The 17,511-nt window shown below is 44.9% G+C and overlaps 1 protein-coding gene across 6 annotated transcripts in view; it reads right to left on the reverse strand.

The window, feature by feature from the left end:
• The window catches only part of LOC128688623 (maltase-glucoamylase), a 157,563-nt gene that overhangs the window by 45,637 nt on the left and 94,415 nt on the right, over positions 1-17,511 (reverse strand). For 4 of the 6 annotated variants that reach the window (XM_053776534.2, XM_053776532.2, XM_053776531.2 and 1 more), the window contains 2 exons: positions 2,823-2,957; positions 163-279 (listed from right to left, as the gene is read on the reverse strand). In XM_053776534.2, the coding sequence (XP_053632509.2) occupies positions 163-279; positions 2,823-2,957 (252 nt within the window). The remainder of the gene's footprint in view (positions 1-162; positions 280-2,822; positions 2,958-17,511) is intronic. The other 2 variants (XM_070084448.1, XM_053776533.2) reach the window with 2 other exon arrangements.

Consider the following 17,511-nt stretch of genomic DNA (forward strand, 5'->3'; position numbering starts at 1 on the left):
CGTTGACTCTGAAGGGCTCGTGATACAAGGAGTTAGAGCTGCCTTACGGATGCATCCCTTCCTCTTCTGTATGAGTATTTTAAATCTGAGGGTCAATCCTAATTTTAACTTGATAAAAGATGCTTGGAGTTGAGTACTCTGAGCACCTGTACCTGTACTCACAATCCAGAGTCCATCAAACTTGAGTGTGTTGTAGAAGGTCTTGATCTCTTGTACCCACCAGTCCTTAGCTGACTCCTTGAAGAAGTTAGGGAAAGCTGTCCTATTGTCTGGCCACACCTGCAACAGAGAGAGAGAGAGAGAGAGAGAGAGAGAGAGAGAGAGAGAGACGGGTGTTTAACAGGTGGTGGTAGAGGTGTGTGTGTGTGTGTGTGTGTGTGTGTGTGTGTGTGTGTGTGTTTAAATCAATATCAGTATGTACATTTCAATAATAATTAACACACACACACACACACACAGTGTACGTTAGGCCCATATTGGAGTATGCTGCACCAGTTTGGAACCCACACCTAGCCAAGCACGTAAAGAAACTAGAGAAAGTGCAAAGGTTTGCAACAAGATTAGTCCCAGAGCTAAGAGGTATGTCCTACGAGGAGAGGTTAAGAGAAATCGACCTGGCGACACTGGAGGACAGGAGATATAGGAGGGACATGATAACGACATATAAAGTACTGAGAGGAATTGACAAGGTGGACAGAGACAGGATGTTCCAGAGATGGGACACAGCAACAAGGGGACACAGTTGGAAATTGAAGACACAGATTAATCACAGGGATGTTAGGAAGTATTTCTTCAGTTGCAGAGTAGTCAGGAAGTGGAATAGTTTGGGAAGCGATGTAGTGGAGGCAGGATCCATTCATAGCTTTAAGCAGAGGTATGAAAATAAGGAATATCCACTAGGAATTTTTATTAACCTAAGAAAAGCTTGCTTATTTCAAATCTTACCTTACTAATAGGTATCAGTATGTCACCATTAAAGACACAGCATCAACAACACGGCCACTTGATACTGGAGTTCCGCAGGGAAGTGTCCTTGGTCCCCTGCTCTTCCTCATATACATCAATGATCTTCCAAACGTATCCCAACACCTGAAACCCATTCTCTTTGCTGACGACACGACTTATGTCATCTCTCACCCTAATCTTGCCACCCTCAACACCATTGTTAACGAAGAGCTGATCAAAATATCGACTTGGATGACAGCCAATAAACTTACGCTTAACACTGACAAAACCTACTATATTATGTTTGGTAGAGCAGGAGATGCACAAATTAACATTAAGATCGACAACACTCTAATTACCAGACATAATGAGGGCAAATTCCTAGGCCTATACCTTGACAACAACCTGAATTTCAGCACCCATATCCAACACATAACCAAAAATGTATCCAAAACGGTTGGGATCCTCTCCAAGATACGATACTACGTGCCGCAAAATGCCCTTCTCACACTATACCACTCACTTATTTATCCATACCTCACCTATGCTATTTGTGCTTGGGGATCAACTGCAGCAACACACCTAAAGCCAATAATAACCCAACAAAAAGCTGCAGTAAGAATAATCACTAAATCCCATCCCTGGCAACACACCCCCCCCACTCTTCATAGATCTAAACTTACTCCTTGTTCAGTACATCCACACTTACTACTGTGCAATCTACATCTACAGGACCTTAAACTCCAATATCAACCTTGACCTAAAATGCTTTCTTGATAGTTGTGACAGAACCCACAGGCATAACACAAACATCTCTACGACATTCCCCGTGTCCGACTAAACCTTTACAAAAATTCAATGTATGTCAAAGGCCCTAAAATCTGGAACACCCTACCTGAGAACTCTAGAACTGCAGACACATTCATCACCTTCAAAACCACCATTAGAAAACATCTTATCTCCCTGATACACCCCGTCAACTAACTACACGAATACCACCTGGTGGTTCACACTTACACTCACTCACCCATTTGACCATAAACAGAAATATTAATCTCAATCTTAAAATAATGAATCCTGTGATACTCGAATACTGAAACTATTGTGCCAAAACAAAAGCATTCACATTGCTAAACTCATAAACTAGTATTTAGTCACTTAGCCATAATACCAACTTACGTCATAATTTGTAATATTTTTAAATTAAGAATTAAACTAAGTCTGCCCGAAATGCCTAGCCATGCTAGGTGTTCTAGTGGTACACTCTGTAATCATTATTTTACTACATGTAAACCACACAAATTCTGTAAACTCAGCATTGTAATCCTTACAGAGAATAAACTTTGAATTTGAATTTGAATTTGAATGCAGCTTACGGTGCAGGGAGAGTGACCCAGTAGAGGCCAGTGAAGAGGCGGGGCCAGGAGCTATGACTCGATCCCTGCAACCACAACCAGGTGAGTACAACTAGGTGAGTACACTCAACCTGACGACACTGGAAGACATGAAGGTTGGGGGAGGACATGATAACGACGTATAAAATGCTGAGAGGAAATGACAAAGTGGATAGGGCCAGAATGTTTTTGAGATGGGACACAGCAACAAAGGGATACAACTGGAAGTTAAAAACCCAGATAAGCCATAGGGATGTTAGGAAACATTTCTTCAGCCTTAGGATTGTCAGGAAGTGGAACAATCTGGAGAGTGAAGTAGTGGAGGCAAGACCCATACATAGCTTTAAGAAGAGGTACGATAAGGCTCTTAGAGTAGGGAGGGAGAGTGAACCTAGTAGCGACTAGCTAAGTGCCGAGGCCAGGAATCGACCCAGCATCCACAAATAGGTGAACACACACACACACACACACACACACACTCACATATCCCAGCATGACGTCAGACAGGTTTCCTCCATTATTAGCCAGCAGCGCCTCCTGCGTCGTCTCCCGGGGCCACTTGATGTAAGCGTCAGCTTCCAGGGCTCGCTGGTGCGGCCCGTACTCCTCTCCATCCAGCTGAAATTAACACCTCTTGCTAGATAACACTTAGAAACCATCAAGGCAGATGAGGGTGTTTGAAAACAGGAAGGATAGTGGTACAAACCGCACAGGAAGGGTATCGAGACCCTGGTATTGAGAAGGGAAGGTCTGAAAACCTTGGAAACCAAAGAACTTAAGGTAGTTGGTAAGATAACGTTTAAATTGAGAATGAGGGGCACTTGCGACTAAAAAACCATATTGAAACAGAAAATAAGAAATGTCTCTCAAATAAAACACATGAAAAAAAGGAAAAAATGAAAAAAAAAAAATCTCTAAACCAGGATGGTTAATAAGTAATTATACTACGCCTATTATTGCTTATTGTTATTTTCTGTATTATACTAGTGAAGGAAACTAAGAGTTCAAACACTGTCAGAGGAAATAGAGACAGTGAATTTTGATCCAAGGAGGGTTGCTTAAATTTCTTGGATCAAGAGCACTTCAAAAGTGTCAACACCCCCCCCCCTTCCCCTGAAGGGAAGTTATTAGCAATTTTCAGCTATCTTAAAAACCTGCTGTTATCAGTACCAGTTTACTGTCGTAATTAATGTGTTGTTATTAGGAACGTGATCAATATAACAAACAATTTCTAAGTTTATAGGCTACAAATCAGCAGATTTTGACGAAAGGGGAAATACTACTGATATTTAGGCCGATAAATAGGTAAGGATGTTTTCAAGTGAGACACTGAGGGCTCTCAGGCGTCGCTACCGAGGTGACTCAGCATCACCGCCATACAGAGAGATGGAATAAGTTCAAATAATGTGCTTTGATACTGATGAGTTCTTGATTCGATGAATTGGAGGTTTCGTTCCCTTCTCTGTATCAAATTTGATTGCCACTCATTCTTCGGACGATACACGACTTAAGGTTCTAGCGCTTCCCCATGAATGAAAGCATTAAACAATGAAATAGACGTGTTTCTGGAGTTTACCTGGAGAGAGTTCCGGGGGTCAACGCCCCCGCGGCCTGGTCTGTGACCAGGCCTCCTTAGGTCAGTGTCCCAGGATGCGACCCACACCAGTCGACTAACACCCAGGTACCCATTTTACTGATGGGGAACATAGACAACAGGTGGAAAGAAACACGTCCAATGTTTCTACTCTGGCTGGGAATCGAACCCAGGCCCTCGCCGTGTGAAGCGAGAGCGTTAACCACCAGGCCACCAGACATTATGTCGAGGTTGTTCCACGAGGCCCTGACGAGATAATATCAGAGACATATTCTTTCTGGGGTTCTGAGGGGCCAAACTCTTAATAAAAAAAGTCTTTACCTAACTGGTACTAATCTCCTCGTCAATGTTGATCCACGTTAATTACCAGCCATCCCATACTTAGCTAAATAGTGGACATGAAGCTGTAGAAATTAATTTAATACACTTGTCAGACGTAATCCTGCCGCATTAATTATTATGAATTATTAAAAGGAAAGATGAATTTTTGAGTCCAGTGCCAACTTGGGCTTGTAATTGGTCAACCTCATGAAGAAGCTCGAGAAAGACATGAGAGTTTTCTCGACTGATTGATATGACTTGAAGAACACAGACACAGACTCTCTCTCTCTCTCGCACACACACACACACACACATATATACACACACACACACACACACACACACACACACACACACACACACAGGACTTCAAAGAGACCTGGACAGACTGGACACCTGGTCCAGCAAATGGCTTCTCGAATTTAATCCTGCCAAATGCAAAGTCATGAAGATAGGGGAAGGGCACAGAAGACCACAGACAGAGTATAGGCTAGGTGGCCAAAGACTGCAAACCTCACTCAAGGAGAAAGATCTTGGGGTGAGTATAACACCGAGCATGTCTCCGGAAGCACACATCAATCAGATAACTGCTGCAGCATATGGGCGCCTGGCAAACCTGAGAACAGCATTCCGACACCTTAGTAAGGAATCATTCAAGACACTGTACACCGTGTATGTCAGGCCCATACTGGAGTATGCAGCACCTGTTTGGAACCCGCACTTGATAAAGCACGTCAAGAAACTAGAGAAAGTACAAAGGTTTGCAACAAGGTTAGTTCCAGAGCTAAGGGGAATGTCCTATGAAGAAAGATTAAGGGAAATCGGCCTGACGACACTGGAGGACAGGAGGGTCAGGGGAGACATGATAACGACATATAAAATACTGCGTGGAATAGACAAGGTGGACAAGGACAGGATGTTCCAGGGAGGGGACACAGAAACAAGAGGCCACAATTGGAAGTTGAAGACACAAATGAGTCAGAGAGATAGTAGGAAGTATTTCTTCAGTCATAGAGTTGTAAGGCAGTGGAATAGCCTAGAAAATGACGTAGTGGAGGCAGGAACCATACACAGTTTTAAGACGAGGTTTGATAAAGCTCATGGAGCGGGGAGAGAGAGGGTCTAGTAGCAACCGGTGAAGAGGCGGGGCCAGGAGCTAGGACTCGACCCCTGCAACCACAAATAGGTGAGTACAAATAGGTGAGTACACACACATACACACACACACACACACACACACACACACACATACACACACACACACACACACACACACACACACACACACACACACACACACACACACACACACATACACACATACATACAAACACACACACACACACACACACACACACACACACACACACACACACACCCACACACACACACACACACACACACACACACACACACACACACACACACACACTTAAACTTTCTCCACCACTGACAAAATAATATTAAATTTAAGTTAGACTCTTAAATTTGTTTTCCTTAAATAAACACTAATAAAACGCTGGAAAAATGTCATTTTGCAGGTGACTCGGATGTCTCTGAGAAACTTGTCATGTGAAATGTATTTGTGCAGAGTTGGAAGTTAATATTACTTTATTTACCATTTATGTGACGTGATGATAATGCGTATACATCCATAGACAACGTTCTTCTGAGAGTGTGGCCACCAAGCTTACTGTCGGCGTTCTTCTGAGTGTGTGGCCACCAAGCTTACTGTTGGCGTTCTTCTGAGTGTGTGGCCACCAAGCTTACTGTTGACGTTCTTCTGAGAGTGTGGCCACCAAGCTTACTGTCGGCGTTCTTCTGAGAGTGTGGCCACCAAGCTTACTGTTGACGTTCTTCTGAGAGTGTGGCCACCAAGCTTACTGTTGGCGTTCTTCTGAGTGTGGCCACCAAGCTTACTGTTGACGTTCTTCTGAGTGTGTGGCCACCAACCTTACTGTTGACGTTCTTCTGAGTGTGTGGCCACCAAGCTTACTGTTGAAGTTCTTCTAAGAGTGTGGCCACCAAGCTTACTGTTGACGTTCTTCTGAGTGTGGCCACCAAGCTTACTGTTGACGTTCTTCTGAGTGTGTGGCCACCAAGCTTACTGTTGACGTACTTCTGAGTGTGTGGCCACCAAACTTACTGTTGACGTTCTTCTGAGTGTGGCCACCAAGCTTACTGTTGACGTTCTTCTGAGTGTGTGGCCACCAAGCTTACTGTTGGCGTTCTTCTGAGTGTGTGGCCACCAAGCTTACTGTTGACGTTCTTCTGAGTGTGTGGCCACCAAGCTTACTGTTGACGTTCTTCTGAGTGTGTGGCCACCAAGCTTACTGTTGACGTTCTTCTGAGTGTGTGGCCACCAAGCTTACTGTTGACGTTCTTCTGAGTGTGTGGCCACCAAGCTTACTGTTGACGTTCTTCTGAGTGTGTGGCCACCAAGCTTACTGTTGACGTTCTTCTGAGTGTGTGGCCACCAAGCTTACTGTTGGCGTTCTTCTGAGTGTGTGGCCACCAAGCTTACTGTTGGCGTTCTTCTGAGTGTGTGGCCACCAAGCTTACTGTTGGCGTTCTTCTGAGTGTGTGGCCACCAAGCTTACTGTTGGCGTTCTTCTGAGTGTGTGGCCACCAAGCTTACTGTTGGCGTTCTTCTGAGTGTGTGGCCACCAAGCTTACTGTTGGCGTTCTTCTGAGTGTGTGGCCACCAAGCTTACTGTTGGCGTTCTTCTGAGTGTGTGGCCACCAAGCTTACTGTTGGCGTTCGTCTGAGTGTGTGGCCACCAAGCTTACTGTTGGCGTTCTTCTGAGAGTGTGGCCACCAAGCTTACTGTTGGCGTTCTTCTGAGTGTGTGGCCACCAAGCTTACTGTTGGCGTTCTTCTGAGAGTGTGGCCACCAAGCTTACTGTTGGCGTTCTTCTGAGAGTGTGGCCACCAAGCTTACTGTTGGCGTTCTTCTGAGTGTGTGGCCACCAAGCTTACTGTTGGCGTTCTTCTGAGTGTGGCCACCAAGCTTACTGTTGGCGTTCTTCTGAGAGTGTGGCCACCAAGCTTACTGTTGGCGTTCTTCTGAGAGTGTGGCCACCAAGCTTACTGTTGACGTTCGTCTGAGAGTGTGGACACCAAGCTTAGGGTTGGCGTTCTTCTGAGAGTGTGGCCACCAAGCTTACTGTTGGCGTTCTTCTGAGAGTGTGGCCACCAAGCTTACTGTTGGCGTTCTTCTGAGAGTGTGGCCACCAAGCTTACTGTTGGCGTTCTTCTGAGAGTGTGGCCACCAAGCTTACTGTTGGCGTTCTTCTGAGTGTGTGGCCACCAAGCTTACTGTTGGCGTTCTTCTGAGAGTGTGGCCACCAAGCTTACTGTTGGCGTTCTTCTGAGAGTGTGGCCACCAAGCTTACTGTTGGCGTTCTTCTGAGAGTGTGGCCACCAAGCTTACTGTTGGCGTTCTTCTGAGTGTGTGGCCACCAAGCTTACTGTTGGCGTTCTTCTGAGAGTGTGGCCACCAAGCTTACTGTTGGCGTTCTTCTGAGAGTGTGGCCACCAAGCTTACTGTTGGCGTTCTTCTGAGTGTGTGGCCACCAAGCTTACTGTTGGCGTTCTTCTGAGAGTGTGGCCACCAAGCTTACTGTTGGCGTTCTTCTGAGAGTGTGGCCACCAAGCTTACTGTTGGCGTTCTTCTGAGAGTGTGGCCACCAAGCTTACTGTTGACGTTCTTCTGAGAGTGTGGCCACCAAGCTTACTGTTGGCGTTCTTCTGAGAGTGTGGCCACCAAGCTTACTGTTGGCGTTCTTCTGAGAGTGTGGCCACCAAGCTTACTGTTGGCGTTCTTCTGAGTGTGTGGCCAGCAAGCTTACTGTTGGCGTTCTTCTGAGTGTGGCCACCAAGCTTACTGTTGGCGTTCTTCTGAGAGTGTCGCCACCAAGCTTACTGTTGACGTTCTTCTGAGAGTGTGGCCACCAAGCTTACTGTTGAAGTTCTTCTAAGAGTGTGGCCACCAAGCTTACTGTTGACGTTCTTCTGAGTGTGGCCACCAAGCTTACTGTTGGCGTTCTTCTGAGTGTGGCCACCAAGCTTACTGTTGACGTTCTTCTGAGAGTGTGGCCACCAAGCTTACTGTTGACGTTCTACTGAGAGTGTGGCCACCAAGCTTACTGTTGACGTTCTTCTGAGAGTGTGGCCACCAAGCTTACTGTTGACGTTTTTCTGAGTGTGGCCACCAAACTTACTGTTGACGTTCTTCTGAGTGTGGCCACCAAGCTTACTGTTGACGTTCTTCTGAGTGTGTGGCCACCAAGCTTACTGTTGACGTACTTCTGAGTGTGTGGCCACCAAACTTACTGTTGACGTTCTTCTGAGTGTGGCCACCAAGCTTACTGTTGACGTTCTTCTGAGAGTGTGGCCACCAAGCTTACTGTTGACGTTCTTCTGAGTGTGTAGCCACCAAGCTTACTGTTGACGTTCTTCTGAGTGTGTGGCCACCAAGCTTACTCTTGACGTTCTTCTGAGAGTGTGGCCACCCATCTTACTGTTGACGTTCTTCTGAGTGTGGCCACAAAGCTTACTGTTGGCGTTCTTCTGAGTGTGGCCACCAAGCTTACTGTTGACGTTCTTCTGAGAGTGTGGCCACCAAGCTTACTGTTGACGTTCTACTGAGAGTGTGGCCACCAAGCTTACTGTTGACGTTCTTCGGAGAGTGTGGCCACCAAACTTACTGTTGACGTTTTTCTGAGTGTGGCCACCAAGCTTACTGTTGACGTTCTTCTGAGAGTGTGGCCAAGCTTACTGTTGACGTTCTTCTGAAAGTGTGGCCACCAAGCTTACTGTTGACGTTTTTCTGAGAGTGTGGCCACCAAGCTTACTGTTGACGTTCTTCTGAGAGTGTGGCCACCAAGCTTACTGTTGACGTTCTTCTGAGAGTGTGGCCACCAAGCTTACTGTTGACGTTCTGAGAGTGTGGCCACCAAGCTTACTGTTGACGTTCTTCTAAGTGTGGCCGCCAAGCTTACTGTTGACGTTCTTCTGAGAGTGTGGCCACCAAGCTTACTGTTGACGTTCTTCTGAGAGTGTGGCCACCAAGCTTACTGTTGACGTTCTGAGAGTGTAGCCACCAAGCTTACTGTTGACGTTCTTCTAAGTGTGGCCGCCAAGCTTACTGTTGACGTTCTTCTGTGAGTGTGGCCACCAAGCTTACTGTTGACGTTCTTCTGAGAGTGTGGCCACCAAGCTTACTGTTGACGTTCTTCTGTGAGTGTGGCCACCAAGCTTACTGTTGACGTTCTTCTGAGAGTGTGGCCACCAAGCTTACTGTTGGCATTCTTCTGTGAGTGTGGCCACCAAGCTTACTGTTGACGTTCTTCTGCGAGTGTGGCCACCAAGCTTACTGTTGACGTTCTTCTGAGAGTGTGGCCACCAAGCTTACTGTTGACGTTCTGAGAGTGTGGCCACCAAGCTTACTGTTGACGTTCTGAGAGTGTGGCCACCAAGCTTACCGTTGACGTTCTTCTGAGAGTGTGGCCACCAAGCTTACCGTTGACGTTCTTCTGAGTGTGTGGCTGTTGCAACCCCTGAATGGGTTGCAATGTATGTATATATATTACATGTGTATTACCTTTTCATATAATTTTATATTGCTTGTATTTGCCATAATAGCTAAATCGTAAATGTATTGCTTTATATTGTTATTTGACTTAGCTTCCTTTGGTTAGGTAGGATGTAACATATTATGTGCTCAGTTCAAGTCTTGATTGTCTAACTACTGTAATTATCGCTTGTGGCTCGTTAGACTGCCTGCTTCTTGCTGGACGACAGCTGTCCACGGAGCTATCACGTGATCGAGGGGGGGGGGTGTCCTCACCTCGCCTGAAGTATTCAGTCTGGTCTAGACTCTCTTGGTGGTTGGGCAGATTGTCTGTCTCATTATTCTTGTTAGTTCTGTGGAACTCTGTTCACAGAACATTGTATAGACTTGGTGATTTTCGACGTTGTACTGAGGTTGTGAGTCTCATAGACACTCTGAGTAACTCAGGTCCTGAGCTGTAGCTTCTGACCTAACTTGTACTGGTATCTGTGTATTATCACAGTCGGGGATTTTCTTATGCTGAACTTAGATTCAGTAGTATGGGAGTTTTGTGTAAGATCTGCTGATGGTCCCTACTAGCTGTCTTTATATTATCTCCTTGTTCCTGATTGTGTCGTAGTTGCTTGTTATATTGTTGTTCGGCTTATCAGTCGTTTTATTGTTCAAGCAGACTGTTCTGATTGCCAGTTGGTCAAGAAGTTAGTTTATTTGAGGACTTTGTCAGTCACTTGTTTAAGTCTAGTCGAGTCGTGAGACATAGTGAACTACTTAGAGCACTTACACACATACACACTTGTACATATTTGTAATATCTTATTAAATGTTAATGTACCAGACGGTACTTAAGAATTATAAATGCGATATGTGCTTTCAGCACAATAATATTGTACTCGAGAGAAGTGATATTACTTTGATTACTGTGATTAATTTAATTTAATTTAATAATATACCTCTAGACTTAATAAATTTATTAAATTTTAATTTCTCTAGTTAGTAGCCTACCAGTTGTAATCCTGAAGCACTATTGAATCATACTGAATTCTAATGGATAATTGGACAAGGATACTGACTAATTGTTACGAAAACCCAGTAACAGGCTGGATGCTAGAAGGGCAGTCCTTTCTAGTATTCACTGGAGATCTCTAAGCTTTTAGAATCGCGTTTTTTGTAACAGTGGCCACCAAGCTTACTGCTGGCGTTCTTCTGAGAGTGTGGCCACCAAGCTTACTGTTGACGTTCTTCTGTGAGTGTGGCCACCAAGCTTACTGTTGGCGTTCTTCTGAGAGTTTGGCCACCAAGCTTACCGTTGACGTTCTTCTGTGAGTGTGGCCACCAAGCTTACTGTTGGCGTTCTTCTGAGAGTGTGGCCACCAAGCTTACTGTTGACGTTCTTCTGTGAGTGTGGCCACCAAGCTTACTGTTGGCGTTCTTCTGAGAGTGTGGCCACCAAGCTTGGGTCCTTCTGAAGCTTGTTACTGGCATCATGCTTCAGGTTTAGCTCTGCAAGGCGTGTGTCCTCATTTACCTTCAAGTTTTTTCAAACAGTTTTAGCTAGGCGGCAGAGCCTGACGTTCATGGCCTCCTGGCTCAGGATCACCTTCATGGCCTCCTGGCTCAGGATCACCTTCATGGCCTCCTGGCTCAGGATCACCTTCATGGCCTCCTGGCTCAGGATCACCTTCATGGCCTCCTGGCTCAGGATCACCTTCATGGCCTCCTGGCTCAGGATCCCCTTCATGGCCTCTTGGCTCAGGATCACCTTCATGGCCTCCTGACTCAGGATCACCTTCATGGCCTCCTGGCTCAAGATCACGTTCATGGCCTCCTGGCTCAGGATCACCTTCATGGCCTCCTGGCTCAGGATCACCTTCATGGCCTCCTGGCTCAGGATCACCTTCATGGCCTCCTGGCTCAGGATCACCTTCATGGACTTGATTGTGTCTGTTCAGTATTACAGAGGACACATCTTGGACTACAACTGAGACCAACACCATCTTGTGTTGGTCCCAATTTACAGTTTTTTCTTATATAGAGAAAAAATGACAGAAGTGAAACAACGATTTTCATGTTATAATTTCTAACTCACCTGTGTTTTCAACTTTTAACGCTTATAACTTTTAATTCAAATTCTGGCTTCAGGCTTAATATGTTGGTGTGTTTTGGGATGTTGGGCTTTATGATATAACAAGAGAATCCCTGCTTAGTTTGTTATCGAAGCTGATGCTTCCTACTGGAAATTATGAATTAGTTTAAAACTGTGTATCTCCTAATTTGCCATTTATACTGGAAAAAATCGGGATAGTGTCCATGTGATAACTTCTCTATACCCGATCTGATTCTTCAGTGCTAATATTTATCGGAATCAGAAACTTGTGCCGCACTCTGCACAAATATTTCCTCTTACACTGACGTACAGAGGTCTGGGGTTATGCAATTTGGGGATACGTTTCTCGGATCGCTTAGCGACCATAATTTATCTAGTTTCTAAAGCTGTTTCATTTGTTCAGGACCTCTGGCCCGAGCCTCTTTCTTGCCACAATATATCTGGCTTTTCCTGCCCAAGCAACACTGAGAAGGTCCGCATTCACAACATACTCTGGAATGCAGGATACACAGTTGATCAAAGAAATTTCCCATATTTAGATTTTCCCGCAGAAGTGGATAGTTTGTTGAAACTTCCCACGAGGCACCTCTCTCAACCGTGGAATTGTTGAAGCGTTCGTCAGGGAAATCACCTGACGAGGGATTTTCTCATATTACACTTTGGTGTTGTTAACGCTGATGGTGACTAGCAAGAACCATCCGGTGTGAGCTGCTACACACCATGGTGTCTACTGTAGAATGTTGTAGCCGTTTACGGTACAGCGGACTCCAGCAGCAGCAGCGACCGTTTACTTACCGTTGGGGAAGACTCGGTACAATCCTCCACACAGAACTCATACAAAGTCACATTCTTCCCCCCCGGTTCACGGAAATATTAAAAAAGTGTGTACAGTTCTCCAAAATAAATAGTAAAGGCAATGTTTTATATTTTCCGAGGGCACTGGAGGCCAGACTGAGCGAGGCAGGAGAAGGAACACTGAAAACACAGCTTATCCGTGAGAGCTGACACAAGTTTACCCGTTCCAGGAAATTAACTGCGCCCTCCACGGTACTAAGACTTGTCCCCACAGATTTCAACTCTTCACTCTGATGAATACTTTTCCGTACCCCTTCCTTTCTGTAACACACACACACACACACAGGATCCATACATAACTTTAAGTAGAGATATGATAAAGCTCACGGTTCAGGGAGAGTGATCCAGTAGCGACCAGTGAAGAGGCGGGGCCAGGAGCTAGGACTCGACCCCTGCAACCTCAGCTAGGTGAGTACACACGCGCGCGCGCGCTAAGCTGCTTGAGAGGTCATTAAATAAAAATTCAAATGTTATGAAGAAGAATAAGGCAAACTGTGTGGTAAGATTAGTGTGGGGAATTAAAAACTTGTGGAGGGGAGGACAAGAGAGGATGAGAGGGAAAGAGAAGGGAGGGAGAAAGTTCACTGATAGAGAAGTGGGGGAGGCTGAGGTTGATGAAAAGGAAGAGATGAGGAGAGGAAACTGTAGGCTGTGAGAGTAGCGTTATTAATTAAGGTAAACTAGGGTGGAAGAACGGAACCTTGAGGATAGTGACTCGGAAAAGATGGAGTAGGATAGGATGGGAGAGGAGGGGAAGGAAAGGTGTAGGGAACAGGATAGAGTAGAGGACAACCATAGGATTCAAAGACATTTATCGGACACCTCCACCTAGTACTTTCCATTCCCTGGTGTGTCGTAACTATTTCTAGAGGCCCCGTTCAAGATGGTCCCTCCATGGAGGATGCTGTCTTTCTCTGTCCCATTCTCCTCCCTCCTCTCTCTCCCCCTCCTCACATACTCATCATTCTCATCACGTCTTTATTCTTTTGATGTTTCTTCTCTGATAAACACGCAATCAGATCAATATGTAGCCAGTAGATGAGGTTTCCGCCTCAACACCGGATCCCTCCCTCTGCCTCTGAGGGAATCCTCTTGTGATGATTGATACCTGTATTCCGCGCTCAGACCTCACGAATCCAACAATATTATTCTCTTCTTTTCCGGCTTCCATAATTTCAATATTGTTTCGTACTTCCCGTTTCACGTCTATTTAGATGTATTTACTTCCATTCATATTCGGCAGAAAACAAAGGTATTCAGGAATCCCTAAAGGGATATCTTAAAGTCACCGAGAGTATTTTATATTTCTTCTCAAGGATTTCGTAAACAAACTTAGAATGCCAGATCCGAGCGGGTTCAAAATTTCACTGACACGTGCAGGTATTTTCTGGTTAGTGTTAAATAAACTGCTGCAGATGTTGGTTCCCCTGTGTTAAATTCAGGAAGATTACTGTGATCAGTGGCAAACTTTCTACACTGGTATATCCTATATAGTAAGTTGGTATTATTGTGGGAGTCTATAGGAAAGTACTGGTTTGGTAATAGAGTTGTGGATGAGTGGAACAAACTCCCAAGTACCGTTATAGAGGCCAGAACGTTGTGTAGCTTTAAAAATAGGTTGGATAAATACATGAGTGGATGTGGGTGGGTGTGAGTTAGACCTGATAGCTTGTGCTACCAGGTCGGTTGCCGTGTTCCTCCCTTTAAGTCAATGTGACCTGACCTGACTAGGTTGGGTGCATTGGCTTAAGCCGGTAGGAGACTTGGACCTGCCTCGCATGGGCCAGTAGGCCTTCTGCAGTGTTCCTTCGTTCTTATGTTCTTCTTATGTTCTTATTTGCTTAAGCTTAGGTTGTGTAGATGAAAAAGTACCAAATTACTTTGTTAATACGTGTTAAAGTGTTGGATTACAGGGTATAGCTGGAGAATGCTTCGTTTGACTGGCTTCAAACTTTCAGCGATGGTGGATTTCGTTCAAAGGAAGATTCGCATTGATGTGGTGCTGTGTAAAATTTCAGATTCATGAAAGAAACTGATGTCAGTATACAGCTCCTCGCCTGATCGTCTTGCCACTGTGTCGACGTCACAGACATTTTGACGCTAATCTCAGGCTCTTTAGTTGTCAAATTTGCCAGAGTTTATTGAAGAAATTTGGAAAATTTAAAAACCGGTTTTCATGTGAAAATTAAATGCCGGTAAATTGAAAAAGGCAGCTATGTGATAACTGCAGAATACTGGTCTCTATGATAACTGCAGAATACTGGTCTCTATGATAACTAGAGAACACTGGTCTCTATGATAACTGCAGAATACTGGTCTCTATGATAACTAGAGAACACTGGTCTCTGTGATAACTGCAGAATACTGGTCTCTTTGATAACTGCAGAACACTGGTCTCTGTGATAACTAGAGAACACTGGTCTCTGTGATAACTGCAGAACACTGGTCTCTGTGACAACTGCAGAATACTGGTCTCTGTGATAACTGCAGAACACTGGTCTCTGTGATAACTAGAGAACACTGGTCTCTGTGATAACTGCAGAATACTGGTCTCTGTGATAACTGCAGAATACTGGTCTCTATGATAACTGCAGAACACTGGTCTCTGTGATAACTAGAGAACACTGGTCTCTGTGATAACTAGAGAACACTGGTCTCTATGATAACTGCAGAAAACTGGTCTCTATGATAACTGCAGAATACTGGTCTTTGTGATAACTGCAGAACACTGGTCTCTGTGATAACTGCAGAACACTGGTCTCTGTGATAACTAGAGAACACTGGTCTCTATGATAACTGCAGAAAACTGGTCTCTATGATAACTGCAGAATACTGGTCTTTGTGATAACTGCAGAACACTGGTCTCTGTGATAACCGCAGAACACTGGTCTCTGTGATAACTAGAGAACACTGGTCTCTATGATAACTGCAGAACACTGGTCTCTGTGATAACTGTAGAAAACTGGTCTCTGTGATAACTGCAGAAAACTGGTCTCTGTGATAACTGCAGAACACTGGTCTCTGTGATAACTAGAGAACACTGGTCTCTGTGATAACTAGAGAACACGGGTCTCTGTGATAACTAGAGAACACTGGTCTCTGTGATAACTGCAGAACACTGGTCTCTGTGATAACTAGAGAACACTGGCCTCTGTGATAACTAGAGAACACAGGTCTCTGTGATAACTAGAGAACACTGGTCTCTGTGATAACTGCAGAACACTGGTCTCTGTGATAACTGCAGAACACTGGTCTCTGTGATAACTGCAGAAAACTGGTCTCTGTGATAACTGCAGAACACTGGTCTCTGTGATAACTGCAGAACACTGGTCTCTGTGATAACTGCAGAACACTGGTCTCTGTAATAACTGCAGAACACTGGTCTCTGTGATAACTGCAGAACACTGGTCTCTGTGATAACTGCAGAAAACTGGTCTCTGTGATAACTGCAGAAAACTGGTCTCTGTGATAACTGCAGAACACTGGTCTCTGTGATAACTGCAGAACACTGGTCTCTGTGATAACTGCAGAACACTGGTCTCTGTGATAACTGCAGAACACTGGTCTCTGTGATAACTGCAGAACACTGGTCTCTGTGATAACTAGAGAACACGGGTCTCTGTGATAACTAGAGAACACGGGTCTCTGTGATAACTAGAAAACACTGGTCTTTGTGATAACTGCAGAACACTGGTCTCTGTGATAACTAGAGAACACTGGCCTCTGTGATAACTAGAGAACACTGGTCTCTGTGATAACTAGAGAACACTGGTCTCTGTGATAACTAGAGAACACTGGTCTCTGTGATAACTAGAAAACACTGGTCTCTGTGATAACTAGAGAACACTGGTCTCTGTGATAACTGCAGAACACTGGTCTCTGTGATAACTGCAGAACACTGGTCTCTGTGATAACTGCAGAACACTGGTCTCTGTGATAACTGCAGAACACTGGTCTCTGTGATAACTGCAGAACACTGGTCTCTGTGATAACTGCAGAACACTGGTCTCTGTGATAACTGCAGAACACTGGTCTCTGTGATAACTGCAGAACACTGGTCTCTGTGATAACTGCAGAACACTGGTCTCTGTGATAACTGCAGAAAACTGGTCTCTGTGATAACTGCAGAAAACTGGTCTCTGTGATAACTGCAGAACACTGGTCTCTGTGATAACTGCAGAACACTGGTCTCTGTGATAACTGCAGAAAACTGGTCTCTGTGATAACTGCAGAAAACTGGTTTCTGTGATAACTGCAGAACACTGGTCTCTGTGATAACTGCAGAAAACTGGTCTCTGTGATAACTGCAGAAAACTGGTCTCTGTGATAACTGCAGAACACTGGTCTCTGTGATAACTGCAGAACACTGGTCTCTGTGATAACTGCAGAAAACTGGTCTCTGTGATAACTGCAGAAAACTGGTCTCTGTGATAACTGCAGAACACTTGAAGGGGAAGAGCTAAACTCGTGGGGGTTATACAGCGTCCAGGTAATGGAGAGTAATTAGGTCTGATCCTAAGAAGGGGCTAACAGGTTTAATTCCTTGGATCAAGCCCTCTTCAATTATCAAAGAACCCCCCCCCCTCTTGAAGGATCTTTTTCACTGAAACCTCCGTTGTATGTTTCACCTTCCCGTTACTGGAGCTTCCGTTGTATGTTTCACTTTCCCGTTACTGGAGCTTCCGTTATATGTTTCACCTTCCCGTTACTGGAGCTTCCGTT

This window comes from Cherax quadricarinatus, chromosome 13 (assembly GCF_038502225.1).
Source record: "Cherax quadricarinatus isolate ZL_2023a chromosome 13, ASM3850222v1, whole genome shotgun sequence".
NCBI classification, from domain to species: domain Eukaryota; kingdom Metazoa; phylum Arthropoda; class Malacostraca; order Decapoda; family Parastacidae; genus Cherax; species Cherax quadricarinatus.